The sequence below is a fragment of the Larus michahellis genome, chromosome 4 (genome assembly GCF_964199755.1).
Source record: "Larus michahellis chromosome 4, bLarMic1.1, whole genome shotgun sequence".
NCBI classification, from domain to species: domain Eukaryota; kingdom Metazoa; phylum Chordata; class Aves; order Charadriiformes; family Laridae; genus Larus; species Larus michahellis.
In genome coordinates this window covers 80,122,569-80,147,378 of record NC_133899.1, presented here as the reverse complement: position 1 = coordinate 80,147,378, position 24,810 = coordinate 80,122,569, and the positions used below count along the sequence as shown (strand labels likewise).

Below are 24,810 nucleotides of genomic sequence, written 5' to 3'. Positions count from 1 at the left end.
GATGCAGTAAGCAGCGTTGTTTGTGAGCTGCCTGCCCGACACCCGAGGTGTTTCCCCCAGAGGCCACAGTTCACATCAGAGCACGGGAAGGTGGACAGGACAGTCAGATTAGTGTTTTCAGTGCGTTACCTTCTTTTTCTTAAGACGGTGTTTTGTCTCCTTCGGCACTAGTCAAGTGTTGCCGGCATTCTCTGATCTCAAAGTCCCCTCTGTCAGTCGGGTCAGAAAGGCTGGATGTCCCCGGTGCGAGGGGCTGGCAGGTTGCCCTGGGGCTGGCAGGGGCCGCAGAGGCAGGCTGTGCCCCAGCCCCTCCACAGCGAAGGGACGGGGATTGATAACTCCAGACTGGAGCCCCAGCCTTGCCCTGCGGCCGACGTGTTTCCTCTTGGCCGCTGGGAGAGAGCTGTATAAAGGCTGCTTCGCACTTCATGGCCTGTCCCCCGAGGTGCCAGCTCTGCCACAGCAGGAGGAGGAGCGTAGCTGTGTGCTCCTCGGCTGCCTCTCACCAGCTCCCGTCCTCCCCGCAGCAGCTGTGGCCCAGAGCACTGGCGGTGCCGGAGGGTGCCTCCTGCTCCTCTCCCAGGGCCGACGGAGACAGCCCATGGACCCCAACTCTCCCCATCCCGCTAGGTCCCACTGACCTGCATTTGTCGCACCGTCAGCTGTCTTCCTATATAGCTTTGCCGCAAGTCATAAATCATGATCATAAGGAACACTTTTCTTTTGCTGTTTAGAAAACCAGATATTTTGCTTGCTTTTTGTTTGCTCCCTCTCAGGCCATTTCAGCTTCACGAAAGGACTTAATCCTATGGCTATTTGGAGACTTTATAGCTTCTTCGTAGCTTTGCAAACACTTCGAAAGTCCAAATCAATTATGTCAGCCACATTAATTTGCCCATTATTCTGCTGACATGCTGTAAAGGCTGTTCTAGGTCTTCACTGTCTCTTGTTGTGGAGGGAGCCAATTATTCTAATTAGCATATGTTCCTAAAATAGTTACATAGATAATTTATAATTTGATTTTTAGATTTTTAGCTCATGATATAACCATGCTTTTACATTGAACAACATCATATTCATTATTACTAGTGGTTAGGAATGGACTGTTAACTGCAAACGTCTCCCAAGCAAGCTCATCGGGGGAAGGATGACAATACCAGTGCAGTGACTTCCATGTGGACAGGCAGATTTTATCTATGGAAGAGGCTCAGCAGCTTAGAGACAGTTTTTAGCATGTCGGTTCCCCTAGAGAGGCTGAAGAAGACAATGCTGCCAGTGATGTTTTTGAGTTTGTGTGTTTTTTTCCAAGCAAGTTTTACTCTTAGTTAATGCAGTCCTTTCCTCCTGGGCTAGAAAAGTCTTCTTTATCATTCTATAGTTAAAGACACTATCAAAGAGTTAAATTAGTTATGAAAATGAATATTGATTTGTGTTCTTAATGTAATAAAAGCAGAGAATTAAATGGAAAAAGGAAATAGATCTGACCTTCAAATACTGGAATTGCAGAGTTTAAACAAAAACTGCCTTAGTTTTCCTTTAAAAGACTTACAGATGAGCAGATCAGAGACCAAGCCATTTGAAGCACTTTACCTACATTGACAGTGAAGTCAAAGCTTTTTTCATAAACTTTATGCATTTTCTATTTCTAGTTGAAGCTTATTCCTGGTAAGGTTGCACACTTCAATGTGCAAAAGTTTTATTTGCATGATGTGAAGCTGCCTTTTGCTTCTTTTTCCTATCTAAGCTTCTCAGAAGAAGACAAAATGTCTATATTATACCTTTTTCCACTAGACAGTGGCAGAGCTATGTGTTATCTTGCTCCTTGGGTGTCAAAGCACTGGTTTTATAATTACGTGTTTTAAAACCACATTCATTTAGCATTTAACTAACTGAAACATCTTTGTGACTGAAGTTCTTGGTAGGATTAGTGTCCCTATTCAGTTATTCCAGTGACTTTCTGAAGGGTGACGGAATACCACCTTATAACAACAGCACCTACAGCTGTTGTAACTAGAAGCCTTAGCACTGCGTCTGGTCTCTTTCCCACTCGCAGAAAGAACAACGACCCAGGGAGCCTCAGGGTCCCTGAGACCTTTCTCCCGCTCTGATCACCAGTATTTCCCCTCACCACAAGTTTTGTTGCTTATTTGGGTATTCCTTGCAACATTTGCAGCAGCTACACTTTTTAGGTCCGTCACTGGCGCCACTCTAATGATAGGGCAGGTGGGATTTGAGCTCAAGCCCCTACTCTTACAGATGTTAGTAATTTGGCAGGTGAAACACACTTCTAGCTCAGAAGCTCTTGGTGACACGTCAAAGCAAAAGCAAACTTGTGTTGTCTCTCACAGCCAGGAGGTCAAAGTTGATCATGCTCCACCAGCCCGCCTAAACTGTGCAAGAAAATCATGTTCTCCTGCAGGCTGCGGGATCTCTAGCTATGGACACCAGGCGTATCTTTTTGTATGGGCCCATTTTTTCCCTCCCACGTTTTGCTCTCTAATCAGAAATTCAACCTGATGGGGCTTCACGAAGTACAGCCTCCAGCGTACTGATTAGAAAATACTGCGATTTGTACATCAGGTGCTTTTCGATGCATACCATTTAATGACCTTATTTAGCTTTGTGATTAAGTCAGACTAAGAAGTAATATCCCATATGGCTCACGACTCATTTCTTTTACTCAAGACTGATATATCCACTTCCTGGAATTCAGGTGGCATTTCTCAGGTGAGCTGAATCGCCTTTACAGCACCCACAGAGGACCCTACATTAATATAAATCTAATGTGTACCTATGAAGCACATTTATATTGCTATAGACATATGAAGTGACTTTAATGTAAACGAGAACGTAGACAAACATTTTCATGTCTTTGTTTCAGTTTCAGGTAAAAATTGTGTCTCGGAAGAAGCGAGGGGAAGGCGTTTAACTTTCTGTTTTAGTAAGTTTTTAGTGACTGCATAGAATACTATATAATCGTGCTCAGGTTAAGACAGTGATGGGTAAATACATCTTGTAGAAGCTAGAGGGCATGGGAGACACAGAAAGCCTCTGGTATAACTCGTTATCAAGAGGTGTGTGTGTGAGTCAGAGTAACTTTCTGTTCTTTTCGCATAAAACGGCACTTGCTACTCAAGTTCAAACTGATTTTGTTCTCTTTCTGAAGAGAAGTGACTGAAAAGCAGAAATATCTTTCTGGATTTTTATCGGTTTTGCCGATGGTCTAAAGGAAAATCAATTATTTGTATTGCTATTGATCTAACTGAAGATGTTAATATATGCTTCCTATTTTTAATCCAGAATAGTTTAGTAATAAGTTTATATTCTGCAGGAGCTCCTATTGTTAACCATTAAATAGAGAACTACTAGTAACTTTTAAAATGGTAAAGGTCAAAGGTAAGTTCATGGGCACAGGAGCGTTGCTATCCAGTGTAATAACCATACACTTCAGATTGTCACTTGTCTGGCTGGTCTGGACAAAATATTTGGTAACTTCTCTTCACCTCTACACAGTATTTCCGTGATGGTGAAATCCTGCTGTGTTTTATGTTACAATCCATGTGTCTACTAGTGTGTGGGAGGGTTACTGGCAGAGTTTTTGCAGTATAGACCAAGCCTTATTTTGTTTGCATTTTGAGAATAAAGTTCACAGGGCTTACCCTAAACGTGTAAGAGGAACAGAGCATCCTGAGCCGCTCTTTGGAACACCTCCCCAAATTCCAACGTGTTTTGTTTTCAACTCAGAGTAATCCAGTGAGAGAACCGAACTTTGCCACAGTCTGTAAAGGAAACGCGATGTACGTATTGATTAGTTTATGCTGAGTTTCTCAGGTCAGTTGACTTTCTCTCTCAAACAGAAAATCAAAGGTACCGTGAGTTTGTAGGGCTGCAGCATCAAAGAGAAGATTCCCTCCAGCCTTTGTGAACTGCTACATTTTCCACAGGTTTTATACCTAAAGCCAGATGGGTGCTGAGCCGCAGGGTGATATTCCAGTAAACAAAACAGGACTGGTGGAGTAATGAAACCCCGCTGAATTATTTATTGGGTCCTGAATGATGCAGAGAGAGTTATTATAGTGAACACCCCTGAAGACAAGAGCAGCGCAAGGCACAGCCCTGCCCGTGCGGTACACCCGACCTGTTTTCCCAGGTAGGCATCTGCAAAAATGGATGTCTTGTATAAATGAACTGGAACAACTCTGTTTGGTAGCTCTCCATTACTCATCTAGAAATAGTCCATCTAATTATAAAAAAACCAGTTAAGTGCATGCGCCAGTGCCACGGACATAAAATCAAAAGCACGTTCCAGTGCTTTGCTGAAAAGCAATGGACTTCTACACGTCTTTAAAGAGAAGACCATCTTCAGGCTTGCTGGGTCAAATCTGATGATGCCTCCTAATAAATGTCACAGATAACTACAGCAACACAGAATACATCAACACAGGGCTGGTTCCAAAAACCAGTGCATACCAATAATGTAATTTTAGCCCATGAAGCATTTTCCCAGCTGGCCTTTGGAAGCTGAGGAACTGTACAGCCTCATCAGAAAGGTAGGTACAGTACTCCTACTGCTGTCACGGCATAACAATGATCAGTGATGTGTTAATGTACTGAGTGGGGAAGTTAAAGGAGGGTGTCCAGCACACGCAGAGAAGCTGGAGTGGAGAAAGTTATGACGGTGAGGCCAAATGTCTGTAAAATTGAACTTGCCTTTCAAACAAAAGGTATGTGGGGTTTTATTTTTGGATGGTGCTGGGAGGCAGTTTCTGCTGAAGCCTGTTGATAGTGGTGGTGAGTGAATCCGTGTTTCAATCTACAGCTCTGGAAGAAAGATTACATTGGGGGCGAGGGGGAGAGGAAGAAACCCCTCTGTAGGATGAATTTGGAATCAAACCCTCCCATCTTCCCAAAAGCAAGTTTGTTCTTCAAAACCCCATTACAAACTTTGGTGGAAGCAATAAAAGATTCAAAATTACCGCATAATGATGTGATTGCTGTTATCCACTCATGGCAGAGAAGCACTAGTAGGGAGAATCATGCTGTCCTTTCAGATTTGGGCTGGGCTTGAAGGTGGTAGTGATGAGTGCTACCAGAAAATCCAAGAGCAAAATAGTGGGTGCTACCACAGGGTTTGAGAAACGTGCAGTGCTGTGAGGGCTGAGGAGTTCAAAATACTGTTCATTGAGTGCCATCTGTACTGTGTGCTCAAGGAGGCAGAGCCTCGTAGACAGAATATAAGCCTGTAAGTCAGGGCAGCATTTTCAATTGTGCAATAATGAGTCAAGGAAAAGCTGGAGTACCCAAGCTTTCCTGCATGAGACTTCATATCTTAAATAATGTCTTTACACTGTATTAATATAAAATCCAAGTATACAGTAATATGCAGATTAATCGAACTCAGCTAATATCCCATTTTAGATGCCTGGCGTCCTTCTGATGGTGGTTACTGCTAAGAGCTGTTTTACTACTTGAAATTCCCTGAGACCAAGGTACGGATGTTGCGTCACCTTCAAATGTCACAGAGTATTTGTTTTTTCTAATCCTCCAATGTTTTTAAAAAATACAGTTTACAATTTATTACAATGTTTTTCTTGTTAATTAAAGGGAAAGTAAAGTTTATTAGGATGCCTTGTAATCCTAGAGTAAAATTTAGCAAAATACTCTGATATTTTGTCATAAGAAGCCAAAAAGTTATTTGCTTTGCTGCTGGATATCTAAGCATATGGCTATTGGAGTATATGACTCTGCTTAAAGGCATTTTTTTTCCTGATAGTAACTTGCAGGAGGCTGATTCATGGTTATTCCTAAAAATTCAGGTTTTGAGTTACTACAATATTATCAACTTCACGTGGTAGAAGATGGCTGTCTTTGCATTTTCTACAGCAGATGCGCACGCCACCTTTGCTAGCGCCGTTTGGTGAGACCGTGTTGCTAGGCAGAGGCATGGAAAAGTTTTCGTGTTGTTTCCTTGAAATTATACATATTTATGTCGTACCACTGTCACAGGCCTCCTCCTTCCTGCCTGATAACTGGAGGTATCAGCAGTACCGGGTTTCGGTACTTTATTCTCTGAGCTTCTAAGCGATCATAAGTTATAGGGAGCTTCACTGAGGGACAGCGATGGGAAACCATTCACTCTAAAGAGTTACGTACTCATGACTTCTCCTGCACAACAAGCTTGCAATTTTGGTCTTGATTTTTTTGTGTGATATCTTTGTCTATAGGGCTTAAATAGGATGATGTTTAGTTACTGCTTCTCTGAATTTCTGACACTCTCGCTGGCTGTTTTCTGTATGTTATTCCCTATCCAGTCCAGATGTTTCTGCACATGGGCTGCCCAGCCATTCAGCTTATTTTTTTTGGATGGCAAAGCCTTGACTTTTTCTTGTGATGGAGGACATTAGAATGTGGAGACTACCCATTTTTTGTGGAAGGACTCCAGCAGCTCTGGCATTCTTGCATGATTGGATGTGGTTACCGAGACCCATGACATTCAGCTGCTGCATTAAAACTGACCTTGGTAGAGGCGATGTGACTTCTGTAGCGTTTTTCCAGGCTGCTTTGGGTGCACTGTTGTGTGTTCCCGGGAGACTGTAACTCCAGCTTGTGGAGATCCCTCAGGAATGGCCCTTGAGATTGCTGGCACTCCTCCCAGCTTGTGCTTGGCTGATGCTGCCTGCAGCCTGCGCTCCCAAGGGGCCTTGGTGTTTTAATCCCAAACTTGGATCTGTTCCTCCCTTGAGACATATGTGGAGAGGGTCATACTCTGCTTAAGTCTGGCTGGGAGTATTTGCAAAACAGATGATGTTGAAAAACTGGTTGGTCACTCCTCAGGCCAGATTTCCAAGCAAGCTTTGCATCCAGCAGGTCTCGCTAGGACGAGGGAGCCAAGCTGAGCGCTGCGGCCATAAAAAAGACAACATAGGAAGATTCTGCAGAAAAACCAACTTTGGGCTATCCTGGCAAAATCCTTGTTAAACAACTTGTTTTGGGCCCGAGTGCTTGTACGGGTGGGAAGAGCATGCAGAAACCTGTCCTTCTCCTCAGTGCTGTTGGCGTGGCTCAGGCTGTCTGACAAGTGAAAAGCTGGGTTTCCTCCAACAGCGGTGGCATTCTCCATCACCTGTACAACATATTTTTACACTATGAAGTTGCTGGAATAAATACGTGAAGAAGGCAGAAAAGGAGACAGGAAGCTCATGTTTTCTATTCAGAAGATTAAGAGCAAACTAAAGTGGCAACCGTGCAAGGGCTTTGGTGCGTGCCTTACTGTAGGCACTGCCAATGGTCCCACTGCTGAGGGGGTGGGACAGAGCAAGGCTAAGCAGGGATTGAGAACACACATAAATGAGAACATATCAAAAGGAAAATAGGAAGGAACAAACCATAAAGGGATAAAATCCAAACCTTAAGTTCAAAGAGGGAAGATTATCCTGCTTCTTCACCCTTCCAAGTTTTTGGGAGGCCGGTTCTGGCTATACGCTCTAGGGAGGAAGAAACGTGCCCTAATCTGAACAGCATTTGGGTTGCTATTTCATTTGTATCGGATGCAATAAGAAAGAGAGAGAAAAGTAAATCCAGGCTCAGCGGAAAGGGTAGTTTTTGTTGTGTGAAGGCAGTTGCAGGGTGCAGCCACATCCGGTAGCCAGGCAAAAAAAAAGCACACTGGTGGTACCATTAGGAGTGCTAAGGGGCACTGGTGTCGATGCCAGTGCATACTGACCAGGCTGAGAGCTTACAATGAGAACAATTAATACCAGATTCCTGAGAAGGTGGTGGAATTTGCCAAGCATCCAAAAAACAACCAGACCATTTTCAGGTCCTGATTATTTCCTAATGAACTGCTTGACCCCAAGGGCCTCTAGCAGCCATGAAAGTCTGCCTTTGCAGAGCCTCTTAGAATAGTTCCATTCAAATACAGACATAATTACACCTCTCCTCACAATATTACATTTCAAATATCCTCCCAGTAATCAGAATCACTGCAGTGTGTGAGGAGTGAAGAGCTCCTTTATCCTTACTTCAGAAAGCATCTGAACTGTTATGAGCTAAAGAAGGTTTATAATGGGAAAGGCTAATAGAAGAGGCTTTGAGGCATCATCACAGTCACAAAAAAGGCATGAGCAAATCCAAGCCCGAGAGGGAGCGACAATGCGGTCCCTTTACTAGAAAAATCTCCGATGGAGAGTGAGTGAGAGAGAACAAGAATCCCCTGCCTCCCCCGCAGAAAATCACAGCTACAGAAAAGTTGCTGCATATTTCAGTTTGTTCCCATGGTTTTAATCTTCTAACTTGCTCTAATTATTCCTATTCAAGGCTGATTTATGTTTGGCAACTTTACATTAAAAAAATGTTCCCGCTAACAGAACAACGCTCACACTTGCAGGCAGGACAAGGGAGATACGACGTGTTCAGATGCGATGTGAACCAGTCACTTGGCCACATTTTCTGTGAAAATATCTCTGATGCCGGCTGTGCCTACTGATTTTTCCTTATTTGCAGTAGGCCCTCCGTTTTCTGTCTCCCCTTGATGAAGAGCAGAAATGGTGACCTCATAAGGGATTTCTTCCAGTTTCCCAGGGCTTTTTTTGGTACTGATACATAATTTATTTAACAACTGCATGTTTTTTACATGAGCAGGACGTAACACAATAGTAAGACTGTAAGAAGTCTCAGGCAGCTGTACTGTGTTATGCCACGACATTCAGAGCTCTGCTTCCCAGAACAGAGTATGAGTTTTTGCCAGTCATGCTCAGTATCCTCACATTGGGATGGTCGCTTCACTGGCAGGAGCAAGACATGTCTGACGGCTATATAACTTGGGAAGTCTGTAAGGTCCCGACACCTCATAGATACTAAGTTCCTACGAGTTTTATCAAAATCAGCATCCAGGTGGTTTTCTGCTAAGGGAAAAGTGAGGGATTAGCTGCTTTCTTTTACAGCAACTGCCAGTCACTGTGATCTGGAGATGAGCTCGGGGGGTCTGGTGGAAGGAAGCAGGGGAGCCGTAATGGGTGTGATACGGGACATGGTAAAGAACTGAGATTAGGAAGTATAATAAACAGCGTGGAAATCTATAGGAAAACAACCTTTGCTAGTTCTGCTGCCCATACAGAGATACAGTCTCTGCAGTTTCTCTTCAGTGGGTATGGGTGTACATTCACAGCACGGAGGTGGGTCATCTGGGGAGGTGACCAGTTTTTCAAATAACAAGCAAGTGGTAGTGGTGATTTGGTCATGGGACAGAAAGTGAGAGCACAGAAAAAACAGGTAGCTCTGTTAGAAGAGAAGCCTGAAGCTATATCAGTCTGGCTCCAATGGTGTTGCTTTGCGTTCCAAAAGGTGACTGATGTGCCTTTTGTCACCTACGCACAAAGAAAGATACACAAGCAGTGAGTAAATAGTATTTAAAATGGAGGAAGAATTAGTAACGAGCAAGCTATACACTCACCAGTGTTACTGCAAGAAGCTTTACTGAAACAGCCTGCAAAGTTTGTGGGTTGTAACCATACACAGAAACAAACTGAGCTGGTTTGAATGAAAGCCTGTAATTTACTAGATTAACAGTTTGCAGAGATATGGTTTAGTACTAAGTGAGGGTTGCTAACTGCAAAAAGAAAAATATTGCTCAGTAGATATCGATTTGCCTAATTATATGCAGGATTTATTTAAAGCGCAGACTAGTCTGCTTTAAAAAAATTTGTAGTGAGTGCGTCTGTCTGAGTGCATTTATTGTTGGAAGCATTGGATTCCCACATGTGGTACCATATAGTTGTTTTTAAAATGTATAAGAAGGAATGCATTTCTTGGTACTAAATTGTCTTATCTTTGATATAGTACAGGTGATCTCAGGTTATGTCTGTGGTGCTATCAAAGTAGCATTTGACATAATGAGGGAGATTTTATATGCCCCATGGCCATTAGCATTTCTGAGGAGAGTAAGGAGGATGGGCTGAATACCAAGGACTTTGTCTGACGGTCGCTCTTTGGAAAGGGCTCTGGATGTACAAGGTAAAGTGGGTGAGCTGGAGCTGTAGCTCTGTGGAAGCCATCCAGGGCTCTTTTCCCCATCCTACTTGGTCACCACGAGTTGTGGGGACTGGGAATTTGGTTTCTCATGAGCCCGCTAATAAAGAGCAGTGGATGACAAACTCCTGCTGGAATTTTTTCCCAGTTTTCATTAACCTCTGTATAGATATTATTTTAATTAAAATAATCTTGACAGCACCTGTGAAAAAGCTGTGGGGGTTGCAAGAGCAATTAAATGTATTGTCAAAAATGATAAGCAGCCTGGTATCACAGGAAGGAAATTAACACTCTGACCAATAATGGAACAGTAATCTTAATCCAGAGCTTTTTGCCTTTCAGGAATTCCTTAAAATGCATGGATTTTGGAGATCAGGCAATTTTAGAACAAGACAGTTAAGCAATAGGTGCCATAAAGTATCTCCATTTTAAAAGTCAGTGTCATACTGGTGTAACAGTGGCTGATAGCCAGCCAGCAAGAATATCATGTTAATTAGACATTAATAATGGTGCATGAGCAAAGCCTTGACTAATTTCCTAAATTTTGGATGTCAGAAAGATTGGGAATTGTATTCAACACTAGTTCCTGGCAGTGGAGTTTAACAACAACCTGTGTTGGTGCTGGTTCTCTGGTTTGGGTTGTCCGCTGCAGAGAGAAGGCGTGGAAATGCTGTCAGGCTACTCCCTGTTGGGAGGAAGACAGGGCTTGAGAGCTTTGGTTTCTGGAGTTTGTCACCCCGAGCCTTTTATTGCTTGGGAGCTGCGCTGAGCGCTTAAGTGCACAGGTCTTTCGGTAAATTACAAACTCCCCAAATCATAGCATTTGGTTCATCCTAAAGGCACTGCTCATCCTTTAGCTGAACTGGTACCGCATGTGGGCAGGCACAAGGTAAATCAAAGCCTCTCTGCTGGCTCGGGCTGGAAGGCGCAGTCCTCTCCCCAGCAGCACCAGGCTCAAGAGGTGCGGATGGACCCGCGGTGGGTGCAAGGAGCAGGCCACTCTGTCCACCATGCTCACGGAAGGACTGGTGAGAAAGGCCGCCTGGGAAGGGGCAAGCTGTAAAACCAGCCACAGTTTTACTGTGGGAGAGGGTGCCAGGCGATTGAACTAAAGGTTGGACTCAAATGGCTCCTCGGGAGAAGGGAAATGGGAGTAGCCACCAGTAGGCACCAGGCCGGGCAGATATAGGCAGGCTTGTAGGACCTGGGAGTGGATGAAGCTCTCATTATTCAGAAACTCTGAGTGAGAAATGATGCTGAAGGAAGTTTGTGGTTTTCTGCGTACCCCTGTGGCGCTACCTGAGGTAAAATGCTTCTCTACCTGTCACGAGGGCAAGGGGTGAAGGATTTCCAGGGATCCTTGTAATTAAATGCTCAATGGAGAAATTCAACTCCTATGTCAGCAAGACAAGGGCTGACAAGTTTAATGAAGGTAACCCTGCCTTATCCTTATCCTGACTCCCTAAATGTAATCTAAACAGAGCTGCACCTTGGGCTTCCTTTTGCCCTTCTGCCCCCACCCCTGCACCCCAGCTCATGCTCCTCTCCTTCACAGCTTCTTGGATCCCTCAGCAAACATGAGACTTAAAGGATGGGATGACAGCATGTCATGTTCCTGGTTAGGGAAACCTGCACAGTAACATGCCTGAGATGTTTCAAAGGGAAGCAAGTTTCTTGTCCTGCTGAAGATTTAATAGCCCATTGTCTTTTCTGGTAATGTGTGTGCATCCATCTACAATGTGCACCCGTCTACACAGAGGTTTTTTTCTCTCCCCTTTTCATCCCTAAATTTAAAATGAATCTCTTCATTCAGTTGAAGCTACACCTTGCAAGAGCTGTGGTTTGAGGAAGAGGATAATAAGTATCAAGACGTTAAAGAAAGAGCTTATTTCTTGTTTGCTTTGCAATAACGCCCAGCAGTGTAAAAAGACCGGATCCTGTTATACTAGAGACTAATTCAAAATGTAGTCGGAGATATTTCCTACCCCAAGGACATTCACGCTGTAAGGAAATTTGAAACATCAGAGCAAAAAAGCAACGTGTAAGTAAGGAGAATGAGGGAACAGTGGGACAGCGAGTGCTTCTTTTCTTCCCTGTTAAAAAAGGCACTGTTTGTTCTTCACAGCCCTCCAACTTACTGTTAACGGTTGACTAATGTCTTCTAGTGCATCTGGATGAAGGCTTTGACTTGAAGGATGATGGCGGCCAGGACCAGCTTACTTCATGGACTAATTCGGGAGAGAGCTTTCTACACTTAAGGAGTAGCTTGGAAGGTAGCCCAGCAGGCAGCGGTGGCTGGGGAAGCCCTAAGACTGACCGGCAGGATAGGGTGAGGATTCGCTCGGTGAGCAGGACAGGAGACAGGGACTTAGAGCTATGAAGAGGACTAAAAAGAGGTGTCGGTGCGTAATAGAAAAGGGCAGCAATGGAGGACACCTAAGGGGGATTGATGGGAGCAGAACAATGAGCAAGTGTGAAAGGGGCAATGAGTGAGGAAGTTGGAGCAGAGAGGAGAAGGCAGCGGGGACAAAAGTTCAGCCTCGTCAATGGTGACAGAGTTTGGGGGGGACTGAGCTAAAAGCTTCCCTTGTGAGGAAAGTCTTGCATCTGGGAAGCTTGAGGGATTAGTAGCGATGTACACTGAGTTTCAGTGTCAGCTTCCAGGCTGAAAGCACACAGGAAACGACCGTACTTTCTTATTGATATAATAAGAGTAAAAATTAAATGCAACAGAAGTGAAACACATAATTTCCAGGTATTTTCATACTTTACAAAGTCAGAGGTTTTGGTTTATTTTGTAAGTCAGCAAAAGGCAAAATGTGAAGTACTTCTAAGGAAACACCTGTGTTGAATAAAAACAGTAACATACCAGACATAACATGGGTGGTAAAACAATTGTTTAGCTTTCCATGTAAAATTGTTAATATTTTTTTTACTAAAATTATTTCATTAAAAAAGATTAGTCTACATTTGTTGAAAACCCAAGTGTTGTTGTCCCCCTACTCCTGACAACAATGCTGTTTAAAAGAAAATTTTTTAACAACTTTCTTCCAGTAAATCACATCTGGATTTTTAAGCTCATTGAAAGTTTTTACTGTGCTTCTATATCGGACCGTTTTGTAATAGAATTGTTATTTATCTCCAAATTTATCCAGTTCCTCCTTTGTGGACAGTCTTACGTTTAACAGGGTCTTTAATTACATTCCTCTACTAGCTGACCACTACAAAAATTGAAATCCTCACCACAAATCTGTAAAAATGTTTCCACTTGCATTGGGAGACAAAAATAGAATAATTCCATGTCTTTTTGGACGGATGCCTAGCTGAAAGTATGCAGGGTTTGACTGACAAGAGGATGTAGTCTTTGCTGAGAGCACTTTCTTTAAGGTCCTTTTTAGTCTTCAGGAACATTTAAGTAGATGAATGGAGAGAGGATTTTTGCTGGTTTCCCTTCATTTTTGTTAACTTTGCCTGCTTTTTTGTAACTTTTCTTCTGCAACAAAATCTTCTCAGCTCATCGGGCTTACTGAATATATAATCACAAGCTGGTAAGTAGTAACTTCAGGAGTTTTGATTTGAAATGGCACTCTATTCTTTTGTGTACAGCTGCGGTAGAAGAATAAAACCCCTTTGTGCAGCTCAGCAAAAGTAGAGTTATTTAAATGCTCCGTATTCACCAGGGTTATAACTGTAAAGTATAGTCTTTCAGTGGTGAATAAATACGGTTAACACATAGCCTAGCCTGCGAATGCAGCGGAGAGACTTTACTTGAGCAAGTTCCGAATTATTTTGCATCCGAGTGAGCTCTCCCCACTGTGCTGCACGGCACGTTATCCGTTTCCTGGGGAGTGCGGATGGGAGCTTACAAAGCACAGCAGGTAATTGGCTGCTTCAGTTGAAAAAGCAGAAAAAGCATATTTGTCGGTATACACAGAAGGAAAATGGGAACAAATGGTAATTATTATGGGGTGATAGTATTTGTCCATAGTCTTCTGAGCTCTCTGTGAGATTAAATTCATACCGACACTCTGTAAGAGCAATGAGTGTGTCCAATGTGATGTTTAGGCAGTTGAACAACTTCTTCTGTCAATGCATTTTGGACTTGAACTTTCATATGCTTTGAATGTAAAAAAGGAGGTGAATGGTATGTGGTGACATGGCTTTTCAGAATGCTTTCTTCTCTTGTTCAAGACTTGTGTTTCTGTATCTTAGCGTGTATTTTTGTATCGTTTTACTTTATTTTGAACCGTATCTTCATTTTATGTGAACGGTCCTATCTCTGAAGTCAGTGGAAAATGGACATAGCTCAGCCTTTAGGCACTTATTTCTGTATTTCTAAACCTTGCTTACACCGATGCAAATATTTCCTCTTGGAAAGGGAAAGCTATTACTGGGCTAGATACTTTTTCTCAGTTGCACATGTGGCAGTTTCTACAGACAGACTGAAAAAAAACCTGTAATGGTATATCTATGTTTTTGGTTTAAAGTGGTTTATGTCCGGATGGGGTGTGGAAGTGTGTTGGCAGCGGAAAGACAGTTGTACCAGGTTCTTCCTAAAATGGGGCCATTTTCATGAAAAACTTTTTATTCGCTGCTTTTTATTTCCCTCTTCTCTTTAACTAAATGAAGCATGAAGTCAAGGCTGATAGATGCTAGAATAACATAAAATCTATTTTCATTTTCATAATATAAATAGATTAGGTAAAAATAACCATATCTTGGGTTTCATATTTTAAAGATTTATGTGTACGGGTAAATACGTATGATGAGTCTTACTGGAACTGGTTGACATAGGAGTATAATATTCTCTTCAAAAATCTTTGCAGTTTCATGTTGCAGGGCTCCAGTCCTTGGACAGTTTGGTTTTAATTTGTTTGCTGAAAAACTTGCCAAGGAACCTGTACACTGTATTGAAGGTTGAAACTGTGCTGGATCTGTAGGAGGAGACAAAGATGAAATATTTTATGGATTTGTTAGGTCTACATGACTGTATGTAGGGAGGATAGTTGGAAGACTGAAAAAATAGGTTGTATGTTTTTAACACGTTACTATCCTCACTAGTTTGCTTCCTCCTCTTTCGTAAAGAGGAAATCAAAATTTGCTTCTTTTATACATTCTTGTATTCTTTGAAGTGGCTTTAGACCTCTGTAAGTGTCGTACAAGGTAAAATGTGTACTAAAGCATTAAGGGAAATGGGGTTAAGACATGTAATGTCTAATAAAGGATATTAATATTTATTGGCAGTCATCCTTTGGCCTATGTAAATTTCTTCTCCAAAGGGCACTGACATTGCTCTCGCTCTCTTTACAACCACTACTCTGTGTGCAGACGCTTTTTTCCCCGTTCACCTATTTATTTATTTATTTATTTATTTATTTATTAATTTTGGAATGCCAAATACTTAATGTGTCATTTCTGGCAGAAAGCTCTGGTGATGAAAGAAGAAATAAAATGGGCTTGAAGCAGGTTGCCGGAGAGGCACATAGAGGATGGCACAGCCATGGAAAGCCCTTTTCTTTTTTTTTCGGGAGTTGCGTACCAGTCTTCATACCGACTTAATGAACACAGGAGGAAACGCATATTTTTCTTGGGTCTGGAAAGCAAATGTGGCCTCGAAGTGCAAGGTTTACTACCAGAGTAATCAGCTACAGTAGTGTGAGTGACCGCGTGCCAGTTTTCTTTTGCCTCCTGTGTACCTGGCCCAATTAACCATTCTTCATTCGTCAGTCATCTCCCCAGGTGGCTATTTGGTCTTAATGGGCCATAAAATGGGTGGCACTGGTCCATACAGAAATGCCTCGTGGTGGAGGGGGTCTTGTAGCCCTTCGTAGGGGTCCCTGAGAGTGTCAGAGGTGGCAGTGCTGTCTAAAAGGCAATTCAGAGGATGAGCACCCATGCTCTCTTCCTGATTGCCGTAAGAGTCCCTTTGAATAACGTAGGTCATCAGATGAAAGCTAGATCGGTTTGAGAGCGCTGCACAGAGGACCCAACTGAGTGAACTTCTCTTAGGCACAAAGGGAAAAACTTCAGCTGGGATTAGATACTGATGTAGATACTTCTTAAGCAAGAAGATTTCTTTTCTGCTTCTCCCTCCCTTCTGAGTAGTGATTAACCATAACTTTTCTAATTGGACTTCTAAATGGATTGAGCTTAGTTCCATGTCAAGTGGCTCAGCTGATTCCCTGCTATCCCCCCTGTGTTTTCTGGACTCTAACTCTCTGTCTGGAGATGTTGAAGGGGTGGGAGGTAGCAGGAAGCGGACTGTCTGGCGAAAGACGCTCACTTTGCGGACATCAGACTCCAAAGAAAAAGCCCTGGGAAGGCCTCAACTTCTGTGGGTGAAGTTCTGCAGGGAGGGAAAGCACCTCTTGCTGGGAACGCAGCAGAAGTAAGAGATCCGCAGGTTTTGGGTAGGCTCATACTTGAAAATGCAATGAAAACATTTTACCAGGCTTGTGACCTTTAAAAGAGGTTAGAGCTAGTTATTAGTTCATTTCTACCTGAGCATATTTATTTGAGTAGGTGCTCTGTATTAAGCGTCAACAGTATGCAAGTGGCTTTCTTCAGTATTTCATAGAAATTGTGTAGAGCCAAGTAACGTATTTGATTACATATACCTATTCCTTGGGGTCTTCCATGGAGATGTGCTCAACTTCAGGATATTAACCAGAGAGTCAGGATTGACGCTGTTGATTGAAACTGGAGTAGATCAGATGAGAAGATCTGGGACTCTGCAAAACTTTATTGCTAAGCCAAACTTCTCAGATCCCGTCTTTCTTACGTGGATATTTCTGAGTGTACCTTTGACATCCAGGCACTCCTGTATTGATCTGGTTAACATAATAAAGAAGTGTTGCCAAACAAAAACCTAATAGTCTGGCAAACAAACTCAAATCTACGATGAGTGGTTTGAAGGAGGACGGAGAATCAGAAAGTTGGATTTCCAGCTCTTATGTTGCTGGGAAAGTTGTGACACATGGGAATAATACACCTGCTCTGTGTCACTTTTATTCATCTAGCCAATTTAGAACATTTTGTGAAAGCAAACCTACTGAGCTCTCCTGTCAAATGGGAAAAACATGCGGCACAGCCGGAAGCAGTTGGGAACCATTCCTGTGTGATCTCCCATGGGGAAGCAGGGCCACCAGCACCATGTCTGGTGACCTAAATGGGCATCCTTTCCCCCTGATTGCAGAGGAACCAGGCAATAACCCATTTCACTTTCCTTCTCTGTGTTTAGGAGGAAAAGGGCCAAGTACCGCTTTCTATGCCATGCCTAGCTTTGAAATATGACCACAGTATTCAATAGACCAAATTTCTTGCCTGATGCATTTCAGGAACTGAAAATCTGTTCTCAAATATGCTTACTTTTGGACCTTTGTCCCCAGTTAGATCAAGTGACAACCGTCTGGTTTCTGTGGTCCTGATTCCTCTCCCACATGGAGCCACACATGATCGTTTGCAATACCAAATGCCAACTCATCAAAATTGCAATAAATCAGAGTTACTGAGAAAATGTTTTGGTCGGACCTAAGAGCCACCAGTGAAAAGCTACTTCTGTTGAAATTATGCTGTTTTTATAGGCTCACATCCCCAGGCTGCGTACCCTGGCAGAGCCCTAATGGAGTCAGTGGAGCCATGTTAATTGCCTCTGGCCAGGATAGGCCCTCATACTTTTAAGTAAGTGGTATCTACATAAAGGAAGAATAAAATCCATGACCTTGTATCATACAAGTGTGTCTGGAGAGCTCTGAGATTAAAACCAGAGATGCTGGTACCCATTAGATTTAATTTAGCGACCTCACCCCACAAACCTAAATACATCTTAGTGGCTTCAAAAATTGTTAGGGAAACCCGAAAGGCCCAGATGGTGATGGGTAACTGGTAGCCAGAAACCGCTCACTCTGCTGCTTTTTAGGTTCTTGCCTAGTAAGGGGTTAAAACCAGTGGTGGAAGGGAGCTGAAATATTCAGAGTAAGAAATTTCCAGAGGGAACTGTGCTGGCCAAGGTTGGGCTTAGCGCTTTCAGCTGTTCTTCTGCTCTCTTAACATGTGAAAAGTCTTACAAAGGAGCTGGTCGTGGGGGCTCCCAAGGCATGGATCACACCAAAGTCATTTGGTATTTGCCCAGTTGAAGCATCCACAAATTTTGGAAGTCAAACCTGGCTTGGGGAACAGTGTGAGGTGGCCGAGAGCCACCCTGTGTTGCCTGTGCCTCCCAAGCCGCTGAGATCATGGTGCATGTCCACCGTCACCCATGTCCTTGATTTGACTACATGCATTAGCTGGGACACAGATAAGCTGCTCTTCTCAGTGCAGTGGATCCAGGGTTAATAAAAATGTGTTGCTTTATTTTCACTGCTGTAATTTCAGAGCAAACATGAAAAGGAACAAAAATCAGACCATCTGGCCAGCACGGGCTCCATCTCCCCTTAGGGGTTTGCCACAACAAACCGGTGCACCTTGCCTGAGGCAGGACTTTGGACGCTGCCAGGGCTCAAATCCCCATTTCTTTCCAGAGCCGTGCGGCAGACCAACACCCTCTGTCACCAGGTCTGCCTATCCCCTTGTGAGGATGCCAACTTTCTTCTTCAGCTTTTGCTGCGGGGCAGTGGCTGCCAAGGTCTTGGTGCTGCAGGGAGGCCGCAGCCAGGGCTGGAAAGGGGGAGGCAAAAGCAGGAGTGTTAAACAAACCTTGGCGCAAACCGATCATCTCTTGGCTAAACTCTTAATTCCTCTGGGGTGTTGAAGGTCTGGCGAGGGCGGCCAGACAGCTCGTTCAGCTCCCTCCAGCCAGCTGCGCCTGCTTGCCGGGGGGAGTTACAACTCACTGGGACAGTACGGCTGGGTTTGTCTTATTGTTCACTTTAAAAAGTGAATCACTCCATGTAAATTATCCTTCTCACGTAAGTCAAAAGTGATGTATGATTCATAAGGAAGAATACTACGTGTGTTGCCTTTGGTACTGCGTAAGCCAGGCAGCGGCGTGGCCCAAACTGCGTTCACGGAGCCCTTACTGCAGGCGAGAGCTGCACCGGGGTCGTGCCTGCAGCACATGTAGCTGGTGACCAGGTCTAAAAACATTACATTCAAAAGGTGTCTTGAAGGCATTTCTCGAGAACAGAGTATTTTACAAGTGCTGTATTTCCAGCCAACGAGGGCTGCATTAGGAATAGCTTTTTTTGTTAGCTAATTTCTGTCCTTAAGAGGAAGCCGCTTCCTTCCTCTCTTCATTTAATTCCTTTGCTACTTTGACCTTCACCTGTGCGACTCACTTGCTGAAATCCTCTCGGGAGGATCAGTGTCAGCTCTAATAAGCCAGCTGTCACTTTATACCAAACAGAAAGTAAACATTTCATTTGTTAAATGGGCTAGTAGAACACATTGCCTTTTTCTACCATCCTCGCTTTTCTTCTAGGGGAAAGTGTTTTACTTTTACGTGGCTGAAAGTGCGTAAAGCGGATCTGAAGCCACAGATTTAAGTGTCTTGAATGAAGACTGTTATGTAAGACTTTTCTTTACTTACCAGTTTTGGTGAAATACGATCAGTGTTACAGCACAGGGTCTGGTCACAATGAGTTTTCTTGTGTTTCCACTAAGAAGATAAGGGATATGCTGTGTAAGGAACCCAGTGGGAACGTCTTCTCTTTAGCAAGCTGCACAGGAAAGCACGGGAGAAGTAAGATTATTGCACAGAGCTCTCAGCTGCTGATGCAGGGCACGACACTGCTGCTTGGTGGGACTTTTGCCATGGACTTGATTGCAAGCAGGACAGCTTTTCTCTGTCATAGCTTCTGTTGTGTTTATTTATTGCTCCCCTTCCACTGCTGTTTTGTGCTGACAAGAACAGCCTGTGCTTCTCTACCAGCCTGCACAGGTGGGTTAGTTTTACACTAATAAGCTTGGAAACTATTTAAGAGTGGGAGGTGGGGGGGGAACTGTTTCTTTTGTGCTGAAGCTGGTGTTTGGGGCTTGAATTCAGTAGCTTATGAAGTGCTGGTTTTTTGAGTAGCGTTTGACAAACGTGAAATCAGCACGTGTCACTAACCAGCCACCTCTGTGGAGAGTAATTCAAGAGAGGAAAAGAAGGTGGCAGCTTTGGTGCATGAGAGGAAGGCCATGGCTCTTTTTCTACGAACCTGGAGGTTGGGTAAGTATGGCTGATACTGTGGATTTGACCCTGTGTTGTTTTTTTTAAGCCTAAATGAAGCCCATATGTAGAGCTAGAAGATGTGCCAAAACTGGCTGTAAGCCACTTGTGTGCCTTCATTCTCTGTCTCTGCAGTGAAACTGCGTGAAACCAGCCCCGCTTCTCATGTAAAGTAAGGACCCTTGGTGATGTTCTTGCAGGTGTTGACTGCTCAGCTCTCAGGGCACCGAAGAGCCTTCTTGCTCCATACAGTTTGGAGGTATCTTGGCAGTGGTACAACAATACCCCATGGGCTCTCTCCTTCCCATGGACGATCCTCCATGAGCTCTCCTGAGTCACTGCTGTACCGCAGGAGCCTTTGCCAACAGAGGCTAAGGGACAACAAGCTGCTTGGTGCACGTTACAGAAGGCTCCTCTGGCTTTACCCTGGAGATCAGCCTTTCACCCCACCAGCCACAGAACTGCGATTTGTCTCTTTGTTTCTCTGGGCATTTGGTTTGTCCTTGTCTTATGATCCGCATAGGCTGGAGACTCAGGGCCAAAATCCCTCTTCGTTAGCAGCCCAATTTATGCTCTAAAATAAGTGTTTGCAGTAACTGAAATACCTATGAGAATTATTTCAAGATATTTAAATCTAGTTAAGTCTCCAGTACACTGTCAATCAGTCTGGCCGAGCTTTGAAACTGCACGTGTATGACAGATATATGTCTGTCTTCTGTGCAAGTATCTCTCAATGTCTCAGGAAAGGCCTTGAAAGCCTCAAACCCAGATCCCTCTGCTAGGCCCCGCTCTGCAGTGGGTGTCCCTAATGGCGAAGAAAAGGTTCTGGTTTTCCTGGTTCAGTTTTTTAGATTTTGTGTTGAAGCTTTTCTTGGATGTATCTGATGGATTTGTTTCTAAAGCCGTGACTCACATAGATTGGTGAATCTGCTATTTTGCAGCTTTCTTGGCTAGAATACCACCTTACTCTCATTGTTCAAATTAGGCTTTCTATCATCTGTTGTGAGAAAGGCATTTCTCTGGCCAGGGCAGCTTTCTCTGCACTTACCTCCCCTAGCTGTGTTCCTCAGAAACGCGATGCTGATGGGCACCCATAGCAGTCACTAAATATGACAGCCCTGAGTGCCCTGCTGCAGAGGCACTGCCTGTGCAAAGGAGTAGGACCGCTGGGGAATTAGTTACCACAAGAAAAAAAAAAAAAAATCCCTAACTGGCTGGACAGTCAACATCAGGTGATCTGGCAAAGAAGTGTAAATCACTGCCTCTTTTCAATCCAAAGTATCATTTTGAAATTAATAATGTCTCTGAAACTGGAATAAATCTTAAATATGCTCCCCAGTAAAGTGTCCTCTAAGCTTTCTTTGCTATTTTGTTGTCCTCTACAAATGGAGACGCAAATAACTGGCTCTGAAATCGGAGCCAGTTGCCCAGTTCTCTCCAAATGCCAGAATTTTGAGAGAAAATTTTTGCACCTCCTGAATGTGTTTAACTTTGAAAGTTAAACTGTGGATGTGTGGTTGTGCTTACATACTATGTGTGCGAACCTACATTTGCCCTTACAAGCTGCAACTGAGGTTTTGCAGCTGGGGATGCAAATTTGTGTTGATTCTCACTCGGAGCGTGGTGTTCTATGCTTTGGAAGGTGGGGTAACTTTGTGATTTTGTTTTTTGGTTGTTCTTCTGCTCAGCTGGACACAGGTGTGCATGTTTGCTGCTCTCCACCACCCCAAAAACAGCAGACACAGATGGCTTTAAAAAAAAAAAAAAAAGGACCTTGGCTTATAATTTCCACCTGAGTGGAAAATATGTTCCCAAGTGTGTGTTGGGATTAATACAGCCAATACCCGTGAGAGCTTGTTTCAGTCAAACAGCAGATGCTGTAAATTCCTTAGTGTGTACTTTGGAGTTAGTATTTTTTTCTCTTGAGTGTATAAATCTGTCCTCTCCCCCACTTCCTTTCTCAGCCCCCCCACCCACCCCTCCATCCCCAAATCTGCTTTTCCGTTCTGTCCCTAGAATACCCCCAAGCCCCCACAGTCTGGCAACCCAAAAAGGTGTACAGCTTCCCATTGAGACCTTCAGGATAGCTGTGTACCATGAAGATTCTCTCACGTTGGATCTGTTCAGCTCCAGCAAAAGTTAGGTTTTATACAATTATTTTAATAACAGCCTGCAGGACCCAACACATGTTGCAGAAAGGTCAAGAACTAAATAGGCCTGGGTGCTATGAACAGGTCCAAAAAAGATGTAACAGTAAATTGTAGTGCAGTAAGTGTCTTGTTGGTGTTGAAGGGCGGCAATGTGACAAAAATAGAGTCTTTGTTTTGGTCTGAGCGTCACAGTGATTGTTTCGTATGGCTGTGAATGCAGAGAGAGGATATGCTGTAAATTGCCAGGACTACTATGAAGCCCTCTGCCAACCTGTTAGTGTTGCTTGTTCATAATGAAGTACAAAAATGGCAAAACGGTTTGGTTGTGGCTGTGAATGTGCCACTGCTACATTTTGTTTTTTAAACAAAAATAAGACAAATCTGCAAAATAGGGGGGACAGATGTCACTTCTCTCAATTTGATCATTTAAATTGCTAATGCTTCTGAATCCTCCACATTCCCTTCGTGATGATGGGTGGGAATCTAACTACCATCTTAATCTTGATGTTGATCTGAGCGTGATAACAATCCAGATGACGTTCAATGAAGATTGACAGAAACACACTGGTTGTCACACAGGAGACTATCGTTACTGTGCAATTCCTTGTCCAAACTAAAGGAAAGTTGAAGGATGCTGTCTGGGTGCTAAGGATTGTGCACATTGTCACAGTACTAGTAGACAGAAAAGAGGAGTTTAATTCTTTGTAAAAAGCACCTTAATTCAATTGTCTTTAGGAAATTATTTTGAAAGAAAAAAGAAAACCAAAAGCCCCGTTTTAGAGGTGGAAAAGGACACTGGGACTTCAGACTCCCAAAAGCCCCTTTCTAAAAATGATACTACTCATAAAATGAGTAAGATAAACACTATTTTTGTTGCTTTTTAATTGTAGCTTTTTGTAGGAATGGCAGGTAGCCACTCTGTAGTGATCAAGAGCAGTGCCGGAGCTCATGGATTAACGCTCTGTCGTCCCATCTCTGATCAAAAACTCCCAAGCGCAGAAAAATGAACTTGTGACAGAACATGAGCCAGATAATATAGTTTGATGTAAGAACACTTTTTTTCTTCTCTTGGTTTCTTGGGGGTTTCCATGGTTAAACACGGCATCTAAACAAGGTCCTTCTAAATGTGGGTTTTCCTAGGGTGAGGTTATTTCACAAACACCTGGTGGCAGGTGTTTTTGGAACTATTTCCATAGAGATGCTGGCAATTCTGCCTAATGGACAGACAGGATAATAGTTTGGGATTAATCAGGTTCCCTGTACCTTGAGTTCTTTATGGTTTCTGCCTTCATGATCCTGGTTGGCAGCTCTTGCACCTACGGGTGCATCGTATGAGATAATTTCATCTTTTCTCTTGAATCTTGTGGTTTTTTGGTCACAGCTAGGAAGATGAAATTATTCGTGTCAGTCTCGTTACTTTTTTTCTATTTTCAGCAGAATTTTCTTTACCATCGTTAAAACCCGAGCACAAGAAGCTACGTCACAAAATAATAGTAAATAAAAGCTGTTATAAACAAAACAAAAATGTTGTTCAGCACTGTGAATCTCCGTACCGTTTGCCAAAGGCAGACTACAGTTTAATGGGCTTTGAAAATAGAAACATTACATTAATCAGATCTATTTCTATGGAAAATAAATGAGGCAATTCTTATCGCATGAATAAATTGTTCCTTTAGAATATTGTTTTTGCACCATTATTGCTTCAAGTACCATTTATGTAATCTCCTAATGAAAGGCCTCTGTAACAGCTAGCACGCTGGGTATGGAAAGGGCTCAAAATCCCCAATTCCTTTCGAAAGCAAATACAGTGTGTCAGAAAGGAGAGAAGAAGGAGCAAAAAGAGTAAGGAGCTAGAACTCATTTCTTTGAATAACAAGAGCAGTGAACTAGCCAGGGGAGAAAAGTCTTATAAAAGGATAATATGTAAAGAGTTTTTCACACTGCCTCAAGTTTTCTTTGTTAAAAATGCATTCAAGTTGTCTAGAGCTTTTTTCAATTTAAAATACTTTCTGCTTTTCTCCCCCTTTCCTCCAGCCTAGGCGCCTCCAAACTAAAATTGAGGGAATGGGCACTGGGGTAATTGGTTTGAAGAAAATGAGATGGAGATGCGGGAGAGGGAATAATATTGCTAAAGAGGGATTAATGCTGCTTGAAGGACAGAACTGACCCTTCACGGTGCTGTAAAAGTATTCTTTTAGCTTTCAGGTTGTATTAACTCAATTGCTTTATTAGTTATTACATATACTAAATATAAGTAACTATAACTCTAGATTTTTGAGAAATAATGAAGTAGAACTTTATGTGCCAGATCAATCTGTTCATTACTTGTTATGGATTTGATTCCATAAACAAAGTGCCCATCAGTGGGGATGAGATCATATCTTAAATGCCAGACAAACTCTGTAACGGCTCCAGGTCTCTGTAAAGAAATGCCTGCCTCCCTTTGAGCTGGCTGCTACTTTTGGAAAGAAAATTTTGAGTTGA

General features: G+C 43.1%; 1 protein-coding gene across 1 annotated transcript in view; it reads left to right on the top strand.

The window, feature by feature from the left end:
- Positions 1-20,001: 20,001 nt before the first annotated feature.
- Positions 20,002-24,810, top strand: part of INSC (INSC spindle orientation adaptor protein) — a 133,020-nt gene continuing 128,211 nt past the window's right edge. Inside the window, exon 1 of the mRNA XM_074582464.1 lies at positions 20,002-20,176. Within this exon, the coding sequence (XP_074438565.1) occupies positions 20,146-20,176 (31 nt within the window). The 5' untranslated portion in view covers positions 20,002-20,145. The remainder of the gene's footprint in view (positions 20,177-24,810) is intronic.